This window comes from Pseudonaja textilis, chromosome 2 (genome assembly GCF_049901715.1).
Source record: "Pseudonaja textilis isolate UNSWEBS1 chromosome 2, rPseTex1.2, whole genome shotgun sequence".
In the NCBI taxonomy this organism is placed as follows: domain Eukaryota; kingdom Metazoa; phylum Chordata; class Lepidosauria; order Squamata; family Elapidae; genus Pseudonaja; species Pseudonaja textilis.
In genome coordinates this window covers 156,794,080-156,816,347 of record NC_141991.1, presented here as the reverse complement: position 1 = coordinate 156,816,347, position 22,268 = coordinate 156,794,080, and the positions used below count along the sequence as shown (strand labels likewise).

Sequence of the window (22,268 nt, the reverse complement as noted above, 5' to 3'; positions counted from 1 at the left end):
TCTAGGCATCAGCCAAAGTGGGTGAGAAAAGGAGTGGCGGGCAGGACAGGAGTGGTGGGGTGGGAGGGGAGGGGCCAGCTAGTGGTGCGATTTGCCAGTTGTCTGAACTGTGCAAAAATTTAACAACCGGTTCGCCCAAATCAGAGCGCACCAGCAGCAGCCTACCCCTGTCCTAGAGCACTGGGGAACTAACAGGGGCCTGGAAAAGAGTTGAAGTGATTCCAGCCTTCAAGAAGGTGGAAAAAGTAGATCTGGAAATGAGAGACCAGTCAGCTTGACATCAATATCTGGAAAAATCCTGGAAAAGATAATCAAGCAACAGATTTGTGAACACCTATAAGATTATCACTAGAAGCAGGGTTTGTTAAATACGTATCATGCCAAATAAACTGTACTCATTTTTTGATAAAGTGACTAAATCAGTGGATTAGGAAAATGCTGTGGATGAAGTTTACTTGGAGTTCAGTAAGGCATTTGACAAAATCAACCATAGCCTACTTCTTGATAAGAGAGAACAATGTAGAATAGACAGCAATTTCACCCGATGGATTTGAAATGATTAACCAATTGCACTCACTCAACTATAACTACATGGAAGAAAGCATGCAATGAGGAGCCTCAAGGTTATGTCTTAGGCCCAGTGTTCTTCAAAAGTTTCATAAATGATCTAGATAAGGGTATAGAAGTGGCACTTATCAAATTTGCAGATGACACCAAGCTGGGGAGAACTGCCAATACTTTGAGAAATGCAACAAGATGCAGTTCAATGGTGAGAAAAGTAAGGTCTTGCATTTAGGCAGGAAAAACACAGGTACAGAATAGGGAGTACTTGGCTGTGAGAGGGATCTTGGTAATCCTTAAACAATGCATATTGGCAAAAAAAAAAAAAATCAGAAAATAAAATACAAGCTGAATAGTCAAGACCTTGTTGATGATCCAAACTCTGTCAAGGACCTTGGAATACTCATCTCTAATGATCTAAGTGCTAGAGCCCACTGTAACAACATAGCCAAAAAGGCATTAAGAGTCCTACATAATCCTACGTAGCTTTTCCTCTGGTAATATCACACTACTAACGAGAACATACAAAACATTTGCTAGACCAATACTTGAACACAGCTCATCAGTCTAGAACCCACATTACGTATCTGATATTAACACAGTTGAGAAAGTCCAAAAATATTTCACAAGAAGAGTTCTCCACTCCTCTACTCGTTGCAGAATACCTTATGCCACCATATTCTAGACACAGAAAACCTAGAACTATGCCACCTTCGGTCCGATCTTAGTATATAAAATCATACATTGCAATGTCCTACCTGTAAATGAATACTTCAGCTTCAACCATAACAATACAAGAGCACACAATAGATATAAATTCAAGGTAAACAGTACCAAACTTGATTGCAGGAAATACGACTTCAGCAACAGTGTGGTCAATGTCTGGAATACTTTACCTGACTCTGTGGTTTCTTCCCCAACCCCCAAAAACTTTAACCTTAGATTGTCTACTATTGACCTCATCCCTTTCCTAAGAGGTCTGTAGGGGCGTGCATAAGTGCACCAACGTGCCTACCGTCCCTGTCCTATTGTTTCTTTTTATATTTCTTATATGTATCCAGTTCATGTATTCATAGCTATGTTTATACTTATACCTATTATCTTGTAAGCGATTGACAAATGAAATAAATAAATAAATGCCGAGACCCTAAGAAAGAATGCAGAAAAGAACAACAAATAAGAGGTCTGGAGGCTAGACCATATGATGAATGGTTAAGGGAACTAGGCATGTCACCATAAGAGATGGGTGACATGATAGCTCTCTTCGTGTACTAGAGGGGCTGTCACAGAAAAGAAGGGGTTGACTTATTCTCCAAAATACTAGAAGGTAGGACAAGAAGCAATGTGTGGAAGCTCATTAAAGAGAGATCGAAAACAGAATTAATGAGAATCTTCCTGATAGTGAGAAAAATTAATCAGTGGAACAGTTTGTTTCCTGGAGTTGTCGGTATTCCACCACTGGAGTTTTTCAACAGAAGATTGGACAACCATTTGTCCGCAATGGTATAAAGTCACCAGCCTTGGGCCGGGGGTTGGACTAGAAGACTTCTAAGGTTCCATCCAGCCCTGTGATTCTGTGAAAATTATGCAACACAGATAAATATACAAAACTATACTAGGCAGAATTAAGTTATCTAAAGGACAAAATGGAAGGAAGAGAAGTTGGGGAAAAACTTGATTCTATCTATGATACCTAACTCATGCCTTTGATTTAAAGAGGAAAGTACAATGTAATTCTCAGGAAGCAGAATGAACTTTATTCTTTTGCAATATGGGTTGCCTCAAACTGTTAGAAAACACACAATGAATCACTGAAAGTCGCAGAAAAACCTTGGGAATAGACTCTCATCATACTTCACATGTTCTAGACTAGAGTTCTTAATCTGGACTCCTTTTAGTCTGATGAATCCTATGAAAATTAAATGAAAATGAAAAATGTATCTACTGTTAAGTGCATAAAGTAAAAAACACAGATACAGACTACTGCAAAGCAAACTCAAGAAAGAAATAACGATGCAGTCTCAGATATAAACAACCTGTGTTTATAACAAGACCCTCTATGTCCAAATTGATGCAGCAATCATGCCAAGAATAGTTAAGAATGTTCTTTGCCTCCATCATCCAAGCAATCAGAGCTTAGAGGATCTTAATATATCAGACAAGTTGCTCTGAAAAATGAATACATTAGATATAATCATGTTGATCCTTCTGTGGGAAAAGGCAAGAACTCTGTCGTGAAGGTTAACACTGCAACCTATTACTTCATTAGATGTTGCTTTTATATTCTAGTTATTGGCTCCCTCCTGGGTCAGAAGAATAAATAAAGAAATGCTATGTCCAAACTTAGTGGAAGACAGGTCTTACTGAAAATCCATGTCAGGGCTCCAACAAATCCACCCTCATTCAAATCAAAAGTCTCTAGCTGCATCTCAGAGAAAAGAAAATTGATTTATTAGAAGTAGCCATGTTGGTGTTAGCTGGATGCAGCTGATACTAAATTACATCATACATTTCCCCCTTGACCCTGGTCTTCCCCCCCAGCCCCTGGATGTGACTTCTCCAATGGGACACATCCATCTCCAAGAGTCATCCATCATGCTCTCTAATAACCTTCATATGCTCCGACAACTTTGGGCTGCCTGGGTGATTATCTAAGCATTTAAGGAATGCCTTGTTTTCCCCCCACTCCCTTTTTCTGGCAGCTAAAAAGACCAAAGGAGTGTATTTTTAGTTGACAGTCCACAGTTCAAATGCAATGGAAACAGACCAGCAATCAGATGGTAGGTGGCAGGCTTGCAATGGGCAAAGTGGAGTCCAAAAGCTCCAGTAGACCTAGAATGTTCACAGTGTAGGCGGTCTTACATTTTCCCATGGAAAACACCACTTTCCTGCACTATCACCTTGGATTGTCTTTAACTGTCTCAGCAGTGGGTTTGCAATGAGAGCCCATTTTGAGGGCATGTTCTTAGCAAGTGGAGCTACCTCTCAGAGCCAGGACAAGGTGATTGTGTAGCTGTAGTCCTTATTGTCTCTAAAAACAATACCATAGCAGTACTGTTTCTGTTGCAACAAAACAATTTAAATAAATCTACATATTTGTACTAATCCCATTTGGAGGTGCAATGATAGGAAGACAATAGAAAAAAGTTGAGACATACCAGAGATGGGACAAAAGGAGCAACAATTCCACCAACTCGGGAAAACATAGAACAGGTTCCCATTCCAATATTCCTTCAAGGAAACAAAACACAATGATAAGTCATGTGAAGGTTTCTCTTCCAATTTAGGGTTGGAGTTATGCTTCTAAATCCAAGAAATCTAAGAATTCTTAGAAGTTTAAAATAATTATTTGAGGGCATGATTATTTTAAACATTTATGATAATTGTACCACTGGAAATCCCAGAGCTACACAAAGCTTTGAAAGCCTTGAGAGAAAGGGGAAAAATTCAACCAGCAATAATGTCAATGACATTTCAATTCAATTCAGAATAGAACTGGAAGAGACCATGGAGGTCTTCTAGTCCAGCCGCTTGCTCAAGCAGGAGACCCTATACCATTTCAGACAAATGGCTGTCCAGTCTCTTCTTAAAAACCTCCAGCGATGAAGCACCCACATCTTCTGAAGGCAAACTGCTCCACTGGTTAATTGTCCTCACCATTAGGAAGTTTCTCCTTAATTCCAGGTTGCATCTCTCCTTGATTTCCCCACCCCCATCCATTGTTTCTTGTTCTGCCCTCTGGTGTTTTGGAAAATAAGTTGACCCCCCTCTTCTTTATGGTAGCCCCTCAAATTCTAGAATAGTGCTATCATATCACCCCTAGTCCTTCTTTTCTCTAGACTAGCCATACCCAAACCATCCAACTGTTCTTCATATGTTTTAGTCTCTAGGCCTTTAATCATCTTAGTTGCTCTTTTTCCAAAGTCTCAGTATCTTTTTTCTAATGTGGTGACCAAAACTGGATGCAGTATTCCAGATGTGGCCTTACTAAGGTTTTATAAATCACATGATTTTGATTCTATGCCTCTTGTTTATACAACCATTATAGGGTCCACTGTTCAAGTCTGTCAAGATCCTTTTGGATCCTGAGCTTGTCTTCTGGAGATTCCTGCCAGTTTAGTGTCATCTGCAATTTGGATGAGTTCCCCTTCTCTATTCCTTCACCTAAGTCATTTATGAAGATATTGACAAGTACTGGACCTATTTAATTTTTCATACATTTAAATGGAATCGGATTAAGTCATGAATTTAATTCTAAGCGGGATTGTTCTGGCCTTGTATAAATTCAAATAAAAAATAAGCAAGCAAGTTTGAAAATCGGGACCATTTTTTTTCTAGCCTGAAAATGTATTCTATTCCTTGACCCAAGATTACTTCAATTTAGCCTACATGCACTCTAATTAGGTCAATACCTGCTAAATATTTTAAACAGATTATTAGATACTAAAAAAAATACATCAGGCAAGTCCAAAATTTTGTCCAATGCCTAATTGATTATATATATTGTTTCTGAATTTAATCTCTAATTTCATTGTAGCTTTTTATAATTCAATTTTGTTTAACTTATATTTTCCTCTTATTTTCCGTTCGTCGCTGTCATACTCTTAAGCAAGGGCTCTTTCTTTCTGCTTCTCAGGGTTATTTTAAAAAAGTTCAAGTTCTTTATTCTGGTTTACATGTAGCCCACCACTTCACTGCTCCAGCACATTCTTAGGTCCCAGCAGCTTTCTGTCTTCAGGGCAGCCATTAACTGCTGTTTCTCCCTGTCTTCCAGGAGAGTTAATACCTAGACAGGGAGGGAAGATGCGGCTCCCCTCAAACCAACTAGCAGTCTCCCCCTCTTCCCCCCACCCCTCCGAGGTGGGTCAGATGGTTCCAGTCCCACAGGGACCCTTCCAACAAGATAAACACAGATCAAAGCTGCACACGATCACGGTCTCTGATCCATCTTCGATGGAAACGCCATCGGAAATCCCAATGCTTGTGTGTTTTTAGGAGGTGGTGAATTTTGGCGGGTGGGGGGGGTGTTTGGGGATTGTCATTTGTGTGTGCGTGTTGGATCTGGTCTGGGTGTTATGTGAATTTTGTTGTATGTATACTGTGTATATACATACAATGACAATAACAAATGTAAATTCAAATAATATACAAGTTCTAATGAGCAAGAACTCTAATCTTGTTGATTTGCTATCCCTCTGCTGAATGTGAGACTCTAAGAATGGAGTTCTATCTCCACAAAAACAGAATGGATAAGTGATCACAGAATTACATTGCCACTACAAACCAAACTTGACTTACCTGATAACGGTAGGATAGAGTTCTGATGTGTAAATATACACAATGTTAAAGGCTGAACTGATAGTCAGCTTTCCGAGTAAAGACAAAGAACGGTTGTTCACAACTGCAAATATTCCAGTAGCTGTTGGAACAAGAAATAATGACTTTTAGAATTATGTTGATCCCAGAATCAAACCAAATTTAGGTACTGTCTTTCATCTCTCCAGGTAGTTCCTATGCAAAGTATTCACACCACTGGTCCCATCTCTCTGCTGAGCTCCTGACATCTTCTTTATGGACTACTTTTATTTGTATTTATGTGATAGGCTACCATTGACAGACAGAACTAAATAAAATCATATAACCTTAAAAACACACATAATTTTTTTTTGTTTAGTCAAGAAAAAAACATTTTATAATATTGCGTTTCCCCCAAAATAAGACCCGGTCTTATTTTCTTTTCACCTCCGAAATAAGCACCGGGACTTATTTTCAGGAGAAGTCTTAATTCTTTTTGCCCGATCCTTCAGGGCAGCTCAGGGTCCCAAAGCCAAAAATGGCGCTTTGGCTCTGGCCTCTGCTGCTGCAAAAGGCATTGCTGGTGCTCTCTGATCATGCTCGAGGCCAGCAACCAGCCGCGGTTGGAGCCACAGCTGCAGCTTCTTCCTGCTTTAGCTTTGCCCTCAGCCAGGAGCAGAGTGTTTGTGGTGAAATGGTGGGTGAATTCGCTTGCGAGTTATTCGCTGATAGCCTCCCAACTCTGGCAAATTTAGGAAATATTTTTACTGGAGAAAAGAAAGTGTGACTGCTGCCTGTCCTGTGTTTCCAAGCTATGAGGTTCATAGTTCAGGGATAACCAGTGCACTCTTAGAGAGGTATATGTTGGGACCAGCTCCACATTGGATTATCTCTAGTTTCCATAATTAAATAAATATTTTTACCTTTCTGTTGTGGAAGGAACATGACAAGGAGAGAGGCTAGTCCTCCTAGAAACAAAAACGCAGCAAGTGTCCGTTTACGGCCAAACCTGATAACCAGAAGGAAATGAAAACAAAAAAGGCAACATGGGGAGAAAGTAACAAATGTACTTGATTTATATCCTGTCTTTTTTGTAAAAGGACCTCAGGATGGCATACATGTTTATTTAATTACTATCCCATCTTTAGTTTGTACAACTTAAAATGGTATGTATAATGGTGCCACCTCCTATTGCCCCAGAAGAACCCAGTGAGAATGACTGGCCCAAAGCCACTTGGCAAGCTTCTGTGGCTGAGAATGATGGTTTTGCTCCTGTTCCAACACCCTTACTACATCATAGTAATACTTATAAATATATACTCTAAGCAGCTATATCTCTAAGGCAGAAAGTCTAATGGTATATATTCATGTAATGTCTTTCTCTTGCTTTTCAAATGGCAGCTGTTCTCAAAACAAGCCCAAAACATGAATGAGATACAGCTCAAAATAGCAGAAAACAACAGAAGTGAAAATCCCTCAAACAGTCTTCTCTGGATTTAAATTTTAACATTCTTCATAAAAAACAAAGTTCAGAATAATATTGATAAACTAGTTAAATTTTGATAAATTAGTAAAATTTCACTAATGTAGGTTTTAGTTAGCAACTCAGATCTTCTAAAATGAAGTAATATAATCAGAAAGACTTTCCATCAATTTTACGTACATGTGACTGCAATCCTGCTGGATCTTTTATATTTTACTATCTTTCAGCCATACATGTTATACCATGCTGTCTTAGGCACTATTATATCATGATGCCATGAGATGAGGACAGTTTGAGGATCTATTGATTTTGGCATACCTGTGCTGATATCTACTAATCACCACAGTGAACTACAGAAACTTTCCAGATAACACATTTGCAGTTCTCACAATGATGCTTCATTTTCTTGTTAGATAAAATGTATTTTACACACTTTTCTATTTTACCAACATGTTTAGAAATATCATTAAAATAGCATAGAAACTCTTTTATAGCCTGTTGCATTGATTAGGCTTCATAACTAGAGTTTCAGTTCACTAATATTCCCCAATCATTTATTCCAGTTGCCAAAATTTACAAAGAACACTGAAATGGTGAAATGAGACAACTACAAAATATGGGTCTAGAAACTTGCACTATTGCAAGACACATGTTCTCGATCTGTCCTAAAGAAGAGCCATTGGTAGTACAGTAGTTAGAATGCAGTACTGCATGCTAATTCTGCTGATTGCCAGCTGCCTGAAATTTGACTGTTCGAATCTCACTGACTCAGGGTTGACTCAGCCTTCCATCCTTCCGGATTGAACATACAGGAAGACCTTGACTTACAACCATTCATTTACTAACCATTCAAAGTTACAACAGCACTGAAAAAGTGACTTATGACTATTTTTCACAGTTTCAAGTATTGCAACATCCCCATAATCTTATGAACAAAATTCAGACACTTGACAACTGGCTCATATTTATGATGGTTGCAGTGTCACGGTGTCATGCAATCACCTTTTGTGACCTTCTGACAAGCAAAGTCAATGGGGAAGCCACTTAACAGCTGCGTTAGTATCTTAATATCTATGGTAAGAAAGATAATAAAATAGAGCAAAACTCAATAACTGACTTATTTAGCAACAGAAATTTTGGGCTCAATGCAGTCAGTGCACTCAAACTGGAGAATGTGTATTTTCCTGCTCATTTCTTTTCAAAAAGGAAAGCCATGCCAATTATTTGGTGATGGGATCTTCAGTTGATACAAACTCAGGGGGTCTCCAAAAAGGGATGGGGGGATGTATAGTCAATGGGATGTACTTGGTCCATCTCATTATAAATAAAACCTGTCTTTCATGCTAAATGCATAAACTGAATATGTAGAGATGCTTATATATGATCCCATGGATTCATGTTCTTGATCTGTCCTAAAGCAAATGCCTGCATAATCTATATGTAACATCTATTCAAAACTCACCATTTCTGGCTTATCAAATAGACACAGAGTGGGTATGCAGGAATCTCTATTAGACCAGAAAGAGCCAAATTAGCATAGATACTGCCACCAAGATCACCCACGTTGAGAGTAAGACCATAATAAACCAAGCTGCATACAAACCTAGACGTGGCAAAAAACACATTTTAATCGTAACACACTTTAATATCCTCTGTATAAAATAACTATAAACTTGAAAGCAAACAAATGTGTTATGCCTGACCATTTTCTACAATTTCCAGAAGACAGACAACTGGAGCCGCTGTGGTGCATTGATGAGAATGCAGTATTGCAGGCTGACTCTGCCCACTGCCAAGAGTTTGATTCTGTTCGGTTCAAAGTTGCCTCAGCCTTCCATTCTTCTGAGGTCGATAAAATGAGGACCCAGATTGTTGGGGACAATATATTCACATTGTAAACAGCTTTACAATTTTACATTGTAAAATGCTTTACAAACTGCTTTTTTTGGTCCTTGAGAGGCAGTTTGTTAGTGGTAACAATAGCAACAATAATATTCTCCAATATTCTTTTGGCTTGTGTTTTGTATTTGATCCTCCTATTTTGCTTTTAACAGTTTTGAACTGTTTATTCTATACTGATCTTTGAACAAAATAAAGTTTGGCCGACTAATTATAATATCATAATTAGGTACTAATGCTAGCATCATGCTTAGCTGTTAGGCATGGCAAAGTAAAATGGTATAAAATAACCGTTTCACTGTATTTTATATATGTATAACTTTTCAGAATTTTGGAGTGTGTGTGTGTGTGTGTGTGTGTAGTATACCATACCATCATATTTGTCATTTTCAATTAATCAGAGCCTTCTCTGTCAATATATGAAATGGCTCCATTTTGTGGCACTTAGGACTATATCTCATGTACGCTCAAATCAATTTGACTTTAAATACCTGTCCTATCTTGAACATATATGCTAAGGATTGGCTCTGGGTTCACATTTAAGCTTAGGCATAGAAATGTAAAGGTTTTAGGAGGCAAATCCTCATCTTCTCCACTCAAAACATAACATGACCCCAAAATCATACTGCTAAAATTCAGTAGCAAAAATGATCAAATTTAGCAGTAAGCTGATTGGAAAGAAGGAGGTATTGTCATTGAGGATTAAAAAGGACTGATATACCTCCAAAAGACCACCAGACTGCTTCTGTCTTGATTTGAAGTCTAATAATCTTCTTATATGCAATAAGAAATAGCAAATTATGATGAATTACAATCTAATTAGCATTACACTTCAATGTTTTCCATGGCAACATGGCTGAAACAAAAATATTTACACAATAGATTACCATCTTTAGCATTGTCTACATTATATTCAAATCCACTCAGAAGTTTTGCCACAACCCTTTTCTTAAGTAAATGGTTTCAAACTAAGAACTACAGAGACAATAAAAAAAACAATAAATTACAACAGTCCCCAAATCACTACATTATTTTATGACATATTTCAGTAAATAGAAAGCAGCACTTCCAAGATAATTTTCAAAAAGTGGTTTATATACCAGATGAACAGCATGACCAGAGTACGTCCCAAAAGGATCTTATTTCGGAATAGATCCATAATACTACAAGACTCCTTACAGCTCCATGCAGTTGGAAGTTTAAGTGAAAAAGTGCACTTGGGCTTGTAGTTTCTCTTTGCAATGAGGTAGAGAGAATCTTCAGCTTCATGGAGCCGACCTTGTGAATATAACCAACGAGGTGACTCAGGAATGCACCTAGAAGAAAAGAACCATTCATTGAGAGCACTAAAGATATTTTACTACTGAAAACTTCATGCTGGTACACTGATTATGCACATATTTTAAACTAAAAGTAAGCAACATCTTATGAATAAACGTGAACAAATTTGAAAACATGCAGCACTTGAACTCCAGCATGCAACTGTTTTAAAACATTCAAAGAAATATGTTTAACATGCAAATCCAAATTTTGAACATTTCATGCAGTATGAAAGCAAGAAGACAGAAACATTGGATATTACCACAGTTTGCTCAAATATAATCAAACCATGGGTGTAGCACAATTAATCTTCAGGGGGTTTTCAGATCTGCCTGATGGGAGATCATTTTTATTAGTAGCTCTATTAATAATATTTGTAAATTGTAGTTGTTTGATTTTTATGAATATTTACAAATTATTTTGTTCACTGTAAGCCACCTATAATTGAGAGAAAGGGTGACATACAAATGTTGATGCTCAGTTCAAAAAACATATTTCAACAATATAGAAATGGTTGATCATAAATTTAACCATTCCTAATCAGAACTGTCTCTTTTTCTTTATTTCATTCCCCCATTTAAGCAATTTTGTCAGGGTAATGATGATTTAATAGCTGACCAACTGCTGTAATGTTGTAATACTGTAATGCTGTAAGGATGATGCAATGGTAGTGATGAGTCAGCAGGATTATTTGACTACTACCACTTTAAGAGATTGTAATATAAGAGAGATCCTGTGAGGGCATATCTTTCTCTCCATGTGTGCTTCTGTAGCTGATTACCAATTGCTTTTTTTTCAAGGCCTGTATCAAAGTACTTGTTTATATATATGCTTTGGTAGGGATAAAACCACTATATGTAAATACAAACCGGTGTGCTGTATTTGCTCCCCGGTTGTCTCACCTAGTCACACTGTGTACTCTGACAAATTTAAAGTTCAGACAGATTCAAAATTAAATAACAAATATATAGAATACATTTTTTCAAAAATTCTCCCAATAAAGTTTCCATTCTATTTACCAGGAGCTTTTATAAATTTAAACTTGAAGTAAGAAGAAATTAATTTATTTCTTCTGAATGCAAACTGCTTAAGTAAACTACTAGTTTTAATTCAAATGTTTAAATTTTATTCTTTCATTACTATAAGAATGAAAAAGGGATGTAGGTTGCTGCTCTCAAACAAAGATAAGCAAATTTTTCTTTGGACTGAGCTTTGAAAAACAAAACAAAACAAATACTTGGAGGTTTTTAGAATAATATAGCGTAGTGAGAAAAAGCTAAATTCGGATTTTGTTGGCTTCATTGACACATCCATGAAATTTTCTTGGCAGCATTACACAAGTAGTTCACTCTTGCCTTTTTCTGGGAAGTTATTTTCATTCAAGTTCAGATTCAGATATTTCCAGTCTCCCATCCAAGTACTTGGCTTAAACCTGTTTAGATTCTTTAGGGGGAGGCAACACACACAGAGACTAAGACACATACCTTCTTATTTAAGTTATTGCAAAAAGTGTTTGAGATGTGTTTGTGTATGTGCACATGCTTCTGAAGGAAGTCTTTCTCCATCTCTTCTTTAAAGTCCTCCCCCCTCCCTTAGACTTTGGTGGATTTTTATCTATTTTTTTTTTTTAACTGGTGGCCCCTTGGAGAGTGGAGCGAAATCCCTGGCAATTGAAGATATGTAAAACCTGGGCCCTGAGTGTTTCAGGAGAGGACTAAACCCAACCCAAGCAGCAGAGTGGGAAGGGCAAAGGCTGGGGCTGTCAACTCATAAAGCATTCCTGGCCTGCTCTCCAGTTACCATAGAAAGGAGTGGAGGGGAGAACTGATGGAGTAGCTTGGTTGCTATGACCAGAAGCACATTCCACACATACCTTTCTTCAGATTGTATTCCAGGTTACTACAGTCAGCCGGAGAGCCCTCGAAAGTGCTCTGTTGGAGAATGTGATGTATGACACACACTGGGAGGAGGGGGGAAACAGAGTCATAGGTGGGCAGTAAATTACGTGGGACAGAACTGACTGCACCTGGGAAAGTGTCAACATGTTGCTCCTAATAAATAATTGGATTTCTTTTGAAACTTGGCTCAAGGATCATGAATTAATTAGGGCATCTGTTAGAACCCTGACAGGGGGGGCAAGCTTTGCCACTGTAGAAAAGCCACCAGTGGGAGGGAAAAAGTGCCCCCACTTGCCACTTGCTGGGTGATTAGTTTGTTGTTTAATTGTGGCTGCTCAGAAAATGGCACCCACTTCTGGGACAACACCAAGTCCAGTGGCCCAGGGACACTGGGGAGGGGGTGGCGTGGCATGATTGGTAGCAGAGATGGGTGGAGATAAGACATGTGGCCAGTGGAGGATAGGGGGGAAAATGGAGTGGTGGCACTGCAGGGTCCCTGTGGTCCGTTGTAAGGACAAATGACTGTAGTCATTTCAGTCGTTATAATTTTGAAACAGGCTATGTAGCTTGGGAGGGGGGGCTGTTCTCACTTTGAATGGTGGTTAAGTCATCTCAGTTCTCTGTTGTATCTCAAGGCTTCAGATTCCTACCAGAACAGCTGGTATCTTATGAAACCTAGAAACAGAAACTAACTTGCATGAATCAAACTTGATATAACAAACAAATAAACCCCCAAAATAGTAGATTCAACACAAGAACCTGTGAAGACAGGCTCACCCTAGACAGAGTTAATAGTAACAGTGTTGCACATGGTACAGATAACCACCTCTTGGCTTTTGTTTCTAGATTCAAGACAGTATACTTTAGGAGTAACAGAGGAAACTATTGAAAAGGAGAATTATTAAGAAAAAGAAATTAAGAAAATACGAAGAAAAGACCCAAAATTATTTTCAAGTATAGAGAAATTAGGATGGAAGAGACTGAAAAGACAAACAGCTATCCTTTTTATTCAGTGACAAATGCTTCCCATTTTTTAGCAAAATAATGTAGGTATATAACTTACAGACAAAGGAGAAAGATTAGCACTCCCTCCAGATTAACCACCACTGCTAATAATCTCCAGGAACGAATGAGATATCCTAACAAAGCATATTGAGCAATTCCCACAGCAAAGAAGAGGCAACCAAGTGATCCTATTATAATGCAGACAGGGAAAAAGTATTATTGATTATTTTGTAGTGACTTCTAAAGTGATGCTTTAATAGACAAGCAGACAAGACTACGTGAACAAATATGCAGAGATAAAGAACATTCAAAACTCTGAAAAGTGGTAGATGCCATCCAAAAAGGCTGTTATAGGGATATTCCAACATTCAAAATGCTTGACATATACATAACATATTGTTGGGAGGGGGCGAGAAAATTATTTATTACAATATGAACCAAAGCAATTTAGATCTAATACAGAGTTTCTTTCTTAAAATCCTAAGCCACTGAACACTGGGCTTCCAGCCAACCAGACCAAGAGACCAGACTGTAAGCTGGCAAAGGATTATAGGAGATAGCACAGGCAGGGAAAGCCCCTAGTTTTATATTAGCAATAATCACCCATATCCAGAATTTGAGGTTGGCACCTTCATCTTCCTTTCACCCTGATCTACATTCCTTCACTATGGTAAGAGTAACCCTTTTTTACATCCTGTCCTGACATTCTTTCACTTTGTTATCTGGCTTCTGCTCCCTTTCTCAGGGTCATTTTAAGTTCAAAGGACAACCTGAAGGACATCTTGAAGTCCAACAATTCATAAAATCATAGGGCTGGAAGAGACCTCGGAGGTCTTTTAGTCCAACCTCCTGCTCAGTGCAGTAGCCTTATACCATCCCAGCCAAATGGTTGTCCAGTCTATTTTTGAAAACCTTCAGTGATGGAAAAACCACAACCCCAGGAGACAAGCTATTCCACTGATGAATTGCTCTCACTGTCAGAAAAATTCTCCTTACTTCTAAGTTGGATCTTTCTTTAACAAGTTTCCACCCACTACTTCTTGTCCTGCTCTCTGGTGCCCTTAGAGAATAAATCAATCCCCTATTCTTTGTGACAACCCTGATAGTACTGGCAGCTATCATTCCCCCCACCCCAATCCTTCTCTTCAATAGATATACCTAGCTCCCTCAACCATTCATCAAACAATTTTTGAACCAGACCCTTCATCATTTGTTGCACTTCTCTGTACACTTTCCTGGGTGTCAACATCTTGTTTTGCATCATGATGACCAGAACTGGAAGCAGTATTTGAAGTGTGGTCTCACCAGCGCAATGTAAAATGGTACTATCACTTGTCATTGTCTTGAAACTATCCTTCTTTTGATGCAGCCTAGGATTGCGTTGGGTTTTTTGGAAGCTACAGCACACAGCTAGCTCATACTTAAGTGGTTTCTATTAGTACACCTAGATCCCTCTCACAGCAACTTATGTTGAGCCAGGTGCCGCCTATTCCAAACCTGGGGCTTTTTACGGCAGGTCTATGATAATTCGCCACAGCCAACTTTTCAGTGAACTCGCCACAGCCAACTTGCCATGGCCAACTTGTTGCGGTCAACTCACTGCGGGACAAGAGTTACACTGATATGAAAGAAATGGTAGAATAGAATCATTGAAGAAAGGATGCAAAAGGAGGGTCAGAATGAAATGTGAATGACAAAAATTAAAATCTTTTTAAATTTATTTTAAATAGTTGCATTAAATTGTTTAATTGTCCTGCAGTGAGTTGTCCTGAGGCAAGTTGTCCCATGGTGAGCTGGCCATGGCAAGTTGACTGCAGCAAGTTGTCCCGTTCCATTTTATGGCTCCCACGGTCACATATACACCTTTGGCTGTCCCTGTCCAGCCTGCATACTTTAAGTCAATTGGAAATTAGAAATCAAATGTAAATAAGTATACATCATGCATACAATACAACTACATTGCTTTTTGGGGGGGAGACTAATTTTTTTCAATTTACTGTATTCTTTATATGTCCTACATTTGTATATTAAACAGTCCCATTCAAGTCAAAAATTGATTTCCCACACACCTGAAAAACCAGTAGGCCAGGGATAGGGAACCTTCTCCGGTTCACTCAGGAATTCTGGGAGTTGAAGTCCATATGTGATAAAAGAGCCAAGTTTCCCTACCCCTGACTTAGAATAAAAATCAGACCATAATTCAGAAAACCTACTTTTGAACTCCACAATGAATAGACAAACTAGAAAACAATTTGCCCAGGAAACTGACCATGATTCAAAAAGGAAGTGTATGACTCCCAAAGCAGAACAGTTTTTCTTTGAATTAGCTTTAGCTCCAATAGAATTTTCAATCCATATGCCAGTCAAGTCAATTCCAAATCTCTCTTCACTGTATCAGTTAATTCAACTCTCCCAAATCTCTCATTTTAAGGGAGTTGTTTTGTCCCAACCCAACTGTATAGAGCAGGCCTGTCAAACTGGCCACCCACAGACTGGATGCGTCATGTGCAAGCCACAGCTACTCTGGCTCCAAAAAGGCAAAAGATGTTGTGTTATGTCATGATATGTCATGTGACGCAATCGAGTTTAACACCTGTGGTATAGAATATGCAAGCAACCTAGAGCATCTTTCTTCTCCAATCTCTCTGTATATAAATCAGTCTCAATCCGTCATGATTCCAACTCCCTACCCACATTTTCAATATCCACACTTTTCTGTCATGATCCTGACCTCCTGTTTCCCATCCATTCCTTACATGCTCATGGCCCAACCCACTCTATTTTCTGTCTTTTCTACATTTGTTTCAACAGAGATAGAAACAAACAAGCACTGATCCTTTTTCCCCTTACCAAGCAACGAAACATTTCATATTCAATCAGAACGGAAACAGCCAGCTGCATTGAAGGCCCAACTAGCAGGAGGAGGAACAGTACTATACAAATATTTTTGGCAATTTTTTAAAATTTAAAATTTTCAAAATTCAAAAATTTAAGCAACTTGTTATGTAGGAGAGATAACATAGTTGTCAGGCTACAGAACTTTTCCCATTCAATCAACTAGAATGAACTTCTGAAAAGGTATCAAAATGGAATCCTTTATTGAGATGAGACAATTCACGTAGGGGTTAAAAGCAGTGTCTAAGGTCTCTCAGGCATGCAGAGATAGATAAGGGAGTTTAAAACCCTTCCCCTTATCTTGATGTGTATTTAGTAAAACAAAGAGCCAACATGTTAATTCCCCCCACCCCCTTTTTAGAACGATCTTTTTCAGAGTTTCCCAGGACACATCTCACTATGGAATTTTTATGGTCTCTTCATCTCCTGGCTGTCTCTCTCAGAAGTGATAGGTTCTGGCCATCTAGGTTTTGTATCATGTGTAGGTTATACAAATTTGATATAAGATTTATTGTATATTCAAGTTACATCAAGAAGGATTTCTTTATCAGTCCCACCCACCCACCTTTTTCTTCTTTCATTGAAGAAATGACAGATACACAGATATGACATCCTGCCCTCCTTAAAAAACAGATAGGTCTATCTGGAAAAAACAAAAATCATGTGCTACATTTGCAATTTAGGATGGTTTATCAGGGTATTTTAGGTGGAACTTTCATAGTAATGTGGGTGCCTTTTACATGTCGTTTGGCTACCCAATCAGGAAGGTGTTTCCAAGCTACTAAATATTGTGTGGATCCATGGTGAGTGCGTGAATCAAGGATATCTTTAATTTCAAAATGTTGTTCCCCATGTACCATGATGGGAGTTGGAGGTGTGGGAAGGGGGGAAGGTCTGAGGTTTGAAGTGCTCTCCAGTTTGAGCAAGCTACAGTGAAATACTGGATGAATCTGCCTAAGTGTTTTGGGGAGTTGAAGCTCTATCATCACGGGGTTAATAATTTTGGAGATGGGGAATGGGCCAATGAATTTTGGCCCTAGTTTCTTAGAGGGTTGTAATGATTTTAAGAATTTTGTGGACAAATATACACGGTTCCCCATCTTGAAAGGTTTAGGATTGCAGCATTTTGTCTTCTTGAACTTTAAAAGCTGATCTAGCTTCTTGTAATGCTAATCTTACTACTGGCCACGTGGCTTGCAAGTTATTTATCCTCGCCTTAAGGGAGGGGATTTCAGGTTCCTTGGTGGGTAGTTCTGGCATGGGGTTGAATTCTTGGCCCGTGGCTACCTGGAATGGGGTGAACTGCTATGGACTGAGTTATTGTAAGCTACTTCTGCAAAAGGAAGAAGGTCAGTCCAATTGTTCTGTTGGTAATTAATAAAACATCTTAAATATTGTTCTAATACGCTGTTTGAACGTTCAGAACCTCTGTTTGGGGGTGATTTGATGACGATAATGCCTGGGTGGAGCCTAGTAGATTTAAAAACGCCCGCCAAAATTTGGGTGTGAACTGAACACCCCTATCTGAGATCATCTGTTGGGGAGCTCCATGAAACTGATAAATGTGTATTAGAAACATCTTTGCCAATGCCTTGGCAGTTGGGATCTTTTGGCATGGAATAAAGTGAACCTGTTTGGAAAAAAGATCAGTTACCACCCAAATGACAGTATTTCCAGCACTTTCAGAAAACTCCACTATAAAGTCCATAGAAATCTCTTTCCAGGGTGCAGAAGGGTCTGCTACTGTCTGTAAAAGTCCAGGATATTTTCCTTGTCTTCTCTTTCCAGCAGCACAGGTGGGGAAGCTCGCAACATTAGTTTTCAATGTCCTTTTTGAGAGACATCCACCGAAATTGTCTTTTGATGAGGTGCAGGGTTTTTACAAACCCAAAGTGTCCTGCTATTTTGGAGTCATGGCAGTGTTTCATGAGGTTCATTCTCTGGCTTGCAGGGACATAAAGTTTGTTTTCTACCCAGTCCAGTCCATCTTTGATTAAACAAGTGTTTTTGTTAGCCTGGAGCCAGTCGTTCTTAAATAGCGCCTCCTTAAATATTGACGTCGTTGTATCTTCAGTCAGTGATGATTTTCTTTTCTCTTGTGCCGGAGTGATTACTTTGGCTGCTAGTTGGGTCAGTTGGATCATTGGTTTTATAACCTCAATTTTTTTGCTGTTGTATTGGGGTTTTCTGGACAGTGCATCTGCTAAGAAGTTCTTTCTCCCAGGAAAATATTTGAGAGTGAAATTAAACCATTCAAAATATTGAGCCCACCTTGCTTGTAGATTCATCAAGATACACCAGAACCCCTTTATATAAAAATTCATGAAGGGTTTCATTGATCAATTGCATAAACATGGCAGGCGCTCCTTGCAGTCCAAAGGGGAGCACTTTAAATTGGCAGCATCCCAATGGTGTGTTAAAAGCTGTCTTCCACTCATCCCCTTCCTTTATTCTTTTCTTTTTTTTAACAAATTTTATTCAGTTTTTCACATTAAAAACAAAAATCTCTTTTTAGTGGGCAACATACTTCCGGCTCATCACCTTTACATACAAATATGACAGCAATTATACATTCATATATGCATACTTAATTCTATTATTACCTTTTCCATTCCAAATTTTCAATAAGGAGAGAAACAAGCACATTAATTCTAGCCTCTTTCATTAATCTCAATTGAAACATCTTTTTGTTTCATTTCAATTATTTCAAATATAATCCCTTAATATTTATTTTAAAAATAAAGATATGTCTTTGCCTAATAATAACAATAACAACAACAACAACAACTTATTTAGTTGGTTCTTTAGTCTGTCATATTCCCTTTCCATTACACATTCTTTTTATAAATTCCAGATTAGTACAAATTTTAACACTAAAAAAAAAAACAAGTTTCCTCCCTTTTACTGTTTTGAGTGTGACACCTCAATGATTAAAATATACCTTTATTCCCTCATCTTGATTCCCAATAAACCATTATTTTTAAGAAGTTACAATAAGAATCATTACATCTTTTCATTTGGATTCCGCAGCATATTTTCCCCGCTTGATTTTTAATAAGAGTTATCAGTATCTATATTATCCTATTTTCTAAATATTTTTAATAGCATAAATATTCTTATTACCCCTTGTCACCCTACAGAATCCCTTTTAATTCATCAACCATTATCTCTGAAAAAACAATTTATTTTCAACATTTTACAATTTCCGTATTTATTTCATGCACCTGTTTCTTACTGCTTCTCCTCCCACTCTTTTCCCCATATCTTTTCTCATTCCAGTTTATACCCCTCTCTTTCTTAATATTTTCCTTTCCCATTTTCTGCTGGGTCTTTCTGCCTTTCCCGACTTCACAGGTATTCCCCCTTTTGATTGCCTTCTTAAATTTTAACTTTTTAACCTTCCTTCTTTCCCCACTTCTTTGTAGTGTTCTTTGTGTTAACTGTCTATTTAAAATGTCTTCCCCTTGAATCGACTCCTCCTCCTCTGAAGTTCTTTCTTCTGGTTCTTCAATCGCCATATCCATTTTTTCTAACACAGAGCAAAGTGATTCGCCTCTTTCCTGTAGTAATTATCTCATATTTTTAAGTTCCATTTTTAATTCCCAAAGAGATATCATCATTACACACTTATATTTTATGATCGTTAAAGTCCACAAAAAAAAAACCACTTTTACTTTCCTTCTTCTTTCAATTTTCTAAAGTTCTCAGTTATTCCAGCTGAGGGTCTATACCAAAAACATCAACCAATCCCACAGTCAGTTTTTCCTTGCTTTTTTCTTTATTCTGGTTCTGCCTTCACTTTCTAAGATTCTTACTTTGTTTCAATATTTCTTTAATGTTATATCCACACAAGTTTATTCAGAAACAGGATGCTTTCCCTTTTGTTTGAGCTCAAGTTTTTGTCAAAAGGTGGCACTCTCCATTATACAGTCTTCACCTTTTCCCCCTATTTTTTTATTTAGGGTTTTTCGAACCTCAATATTCCAGCACAGTCCGATCTCCAATTTGTAAACTTTATTGTTATCATTTTTTAACAATCTTAAGTCCAGCTTTATTTTATGCCCGTTTATTCCCAAAATATTTTAGTCCAATTTAATTGAAATCTTTAGTTCCAGCTTCTTCCTTTCCCGGTTCGAAGCCCCGCTTAGCTGTCAAAAATATTTTCTTTTTTTCCCCCTGTCCCTTTGTAATTTCGCTGCTCACTTTTCTTTTCTTAAAAATTCCATGTTACCCTAATCCCGGGGTACTTTTGTTTAGTTGTATTGCCCAGTTGTCCCGGTTCAGATGTTATCCACCTCTTTCTTCCATCCTGCACAAATCTTAATCCAGCTGAGTCCTCCTCTTTGGGGTGGCCATTTTAAACCACCACTGCAGTTGTCTTCGGGGGGAAAAAGACCAAGCCCAAGGGGGGAGATGCGGCTCCCCTCAACCTGGCTTGCAGCTTCCCCTTACTCCACCGCCCCTCCAAAGCAGCTTCAGCCCCTAATCGTAATAATCGGGGCTCTCCAACGAAACAGCACGGACCATAGCCACAGAGAATCGCGATCTACAGTCCCTCAGTGAGGAGGCTCCGTCTTCTTCCCCCTTCCTTTATTCTTATGAGGTAATATGCCTCTCGTAGGTCTAACTTTGAAAAAAAAAATTCCTTTCGAGAGGTGGGCTAATGATCATTCATTATCCTTCATCATTCATGATCCTTCATGAGGGGTAGTGGATACATATTCTCTATGCAAATCGTGTTTAATTTTTCTGTAATTAACACACAAGCATACAGAGCCATCTTTCTTTTTGCAGAATAACACTGGGGCAGCTATTTTTGGTCTGGTGGGTTCGATGAAAGCCCTTTTTAAATTTTTGTCAAAAAATGCTCTGAGCTCTTTTCTTTCTGGGAGACATGCAGTACATTTGTGGTTTTGGGAGTTTAGCCCCTGGTAGGATTTCGATAGCGCAGTCTGTGGCGCAATGGGGTGGGAGTTCATCACAAGCTTCCTCGCTAAATACTTGGGCCAGATCCTGGTACTTATTGGGGATGTTAATGGGTTCAGCTGACTGTCCAGTCATGGCTGACTCTCTGTTTTCTGTTCCTTTCTTTATCCTTTCCTCTGACCTATTTGCAAATACTACGTCTCTCTGGAATTGTACAGTTCCTCTCCTCCAATTTATTTTTGGATTCCATTTCCACAGCCACATGAGACCTAGGACTAGCATCTCTTCCATTCCTGGGGCTACAATGAATGTGAGCATCTCACTATGGTTCCCTAATCTTATTTTCAATGGTTCTGTGGTAAACTTAGCTGGCTCCCCCCCACTATAGTTCCATCTAATTGGCAGAAAGCAATGGGATTTTCCATTTCTTTCAGTTGGATCCTCAATTTCTCTGCAAGGGAGGGATTTTTTAGGCATTGGGTGCATCCCAAATCCAGCAACACTGCAACTTCCTCCCCCTTCCCTTGGCTGGGGATAAACAGTCTTGGGGTAGAGTGATTAGTTCAATTGGGTTGCTTACCAGTGGGTCATCTTCCGGATCGCTTCAAGACTGGCTCAGGTCCCCTCAGAGCGTTGGGGGTTCTTCCTCTGGGTTGGGGGGGATCGGAATCCCACAGCTACTTGGCCCCTCAGGCCAGTCTCCTTTTCTCAAGGGCTGGATGTTCCAGGTTTCCACCGAAGGGTGGTCTGGCTTTCTGGCAGGGGCTTTTGAATGGCATTCTGCTGGGCGGTGTCCCTCCTTTCCACACTTAAAGCAACCAGACGTTCTTGTAGTCATGGTGGTTTGAGGTTTGAAAATTTCCCATTTCCCCAGGGGTGGGGATCTTTTCCAAAACTTGCCACTGTGGTACCTGTTATGAGTCATGTCTACCTCCGCCTCCTCTGCCCTCATGTACCACTTATGCAGGAGGTTTGCCCCCCCCCGG

The 22,268-nt window shown here is 38.8% G+C and overlaps 1 protein-coding gene across 2 annotated transcripts in view; it reads right to left on the bottom strand.

Moving 5' to 3' along the window:
- Positions 1-22,268, bottom strand: part of SLC22A15 (solute carrier family 22 member 15) — a 38,752-nt gene that overhangs the window by 4,796 nt on the left and 11,688 nt on the right. For both annotated transcript variants that reach the window (XM_087926126.1, XM_087926127.1), the window contains 6 exons: positions 13,520-13,649; positions 10,339-10,554; positions 8,802-8,942; positions 6,780-6,865; positions 5,860-5,980; positions 3,720-3,792 (listed from right to left, as the gene is read on the bottom strand). In XM_087926126.1, coding sequence (XP_087782252.1) covers positions 3,720-3,792; positions 5,860-5,980; positions 6,780-6,865; positions 8,802-8,942; positions 10,339-10,554; positions 13,520-13,649 — 767 coding nt within the window. The remainder of the gene's footprint in view (positions 1-3,719; positions 3,793-5,859; positions 5,981-6,779; positions 6,866-8,801; positions 8,943-10,338; positions 10,555-13,519; positions 13,650-22,268) is intronic.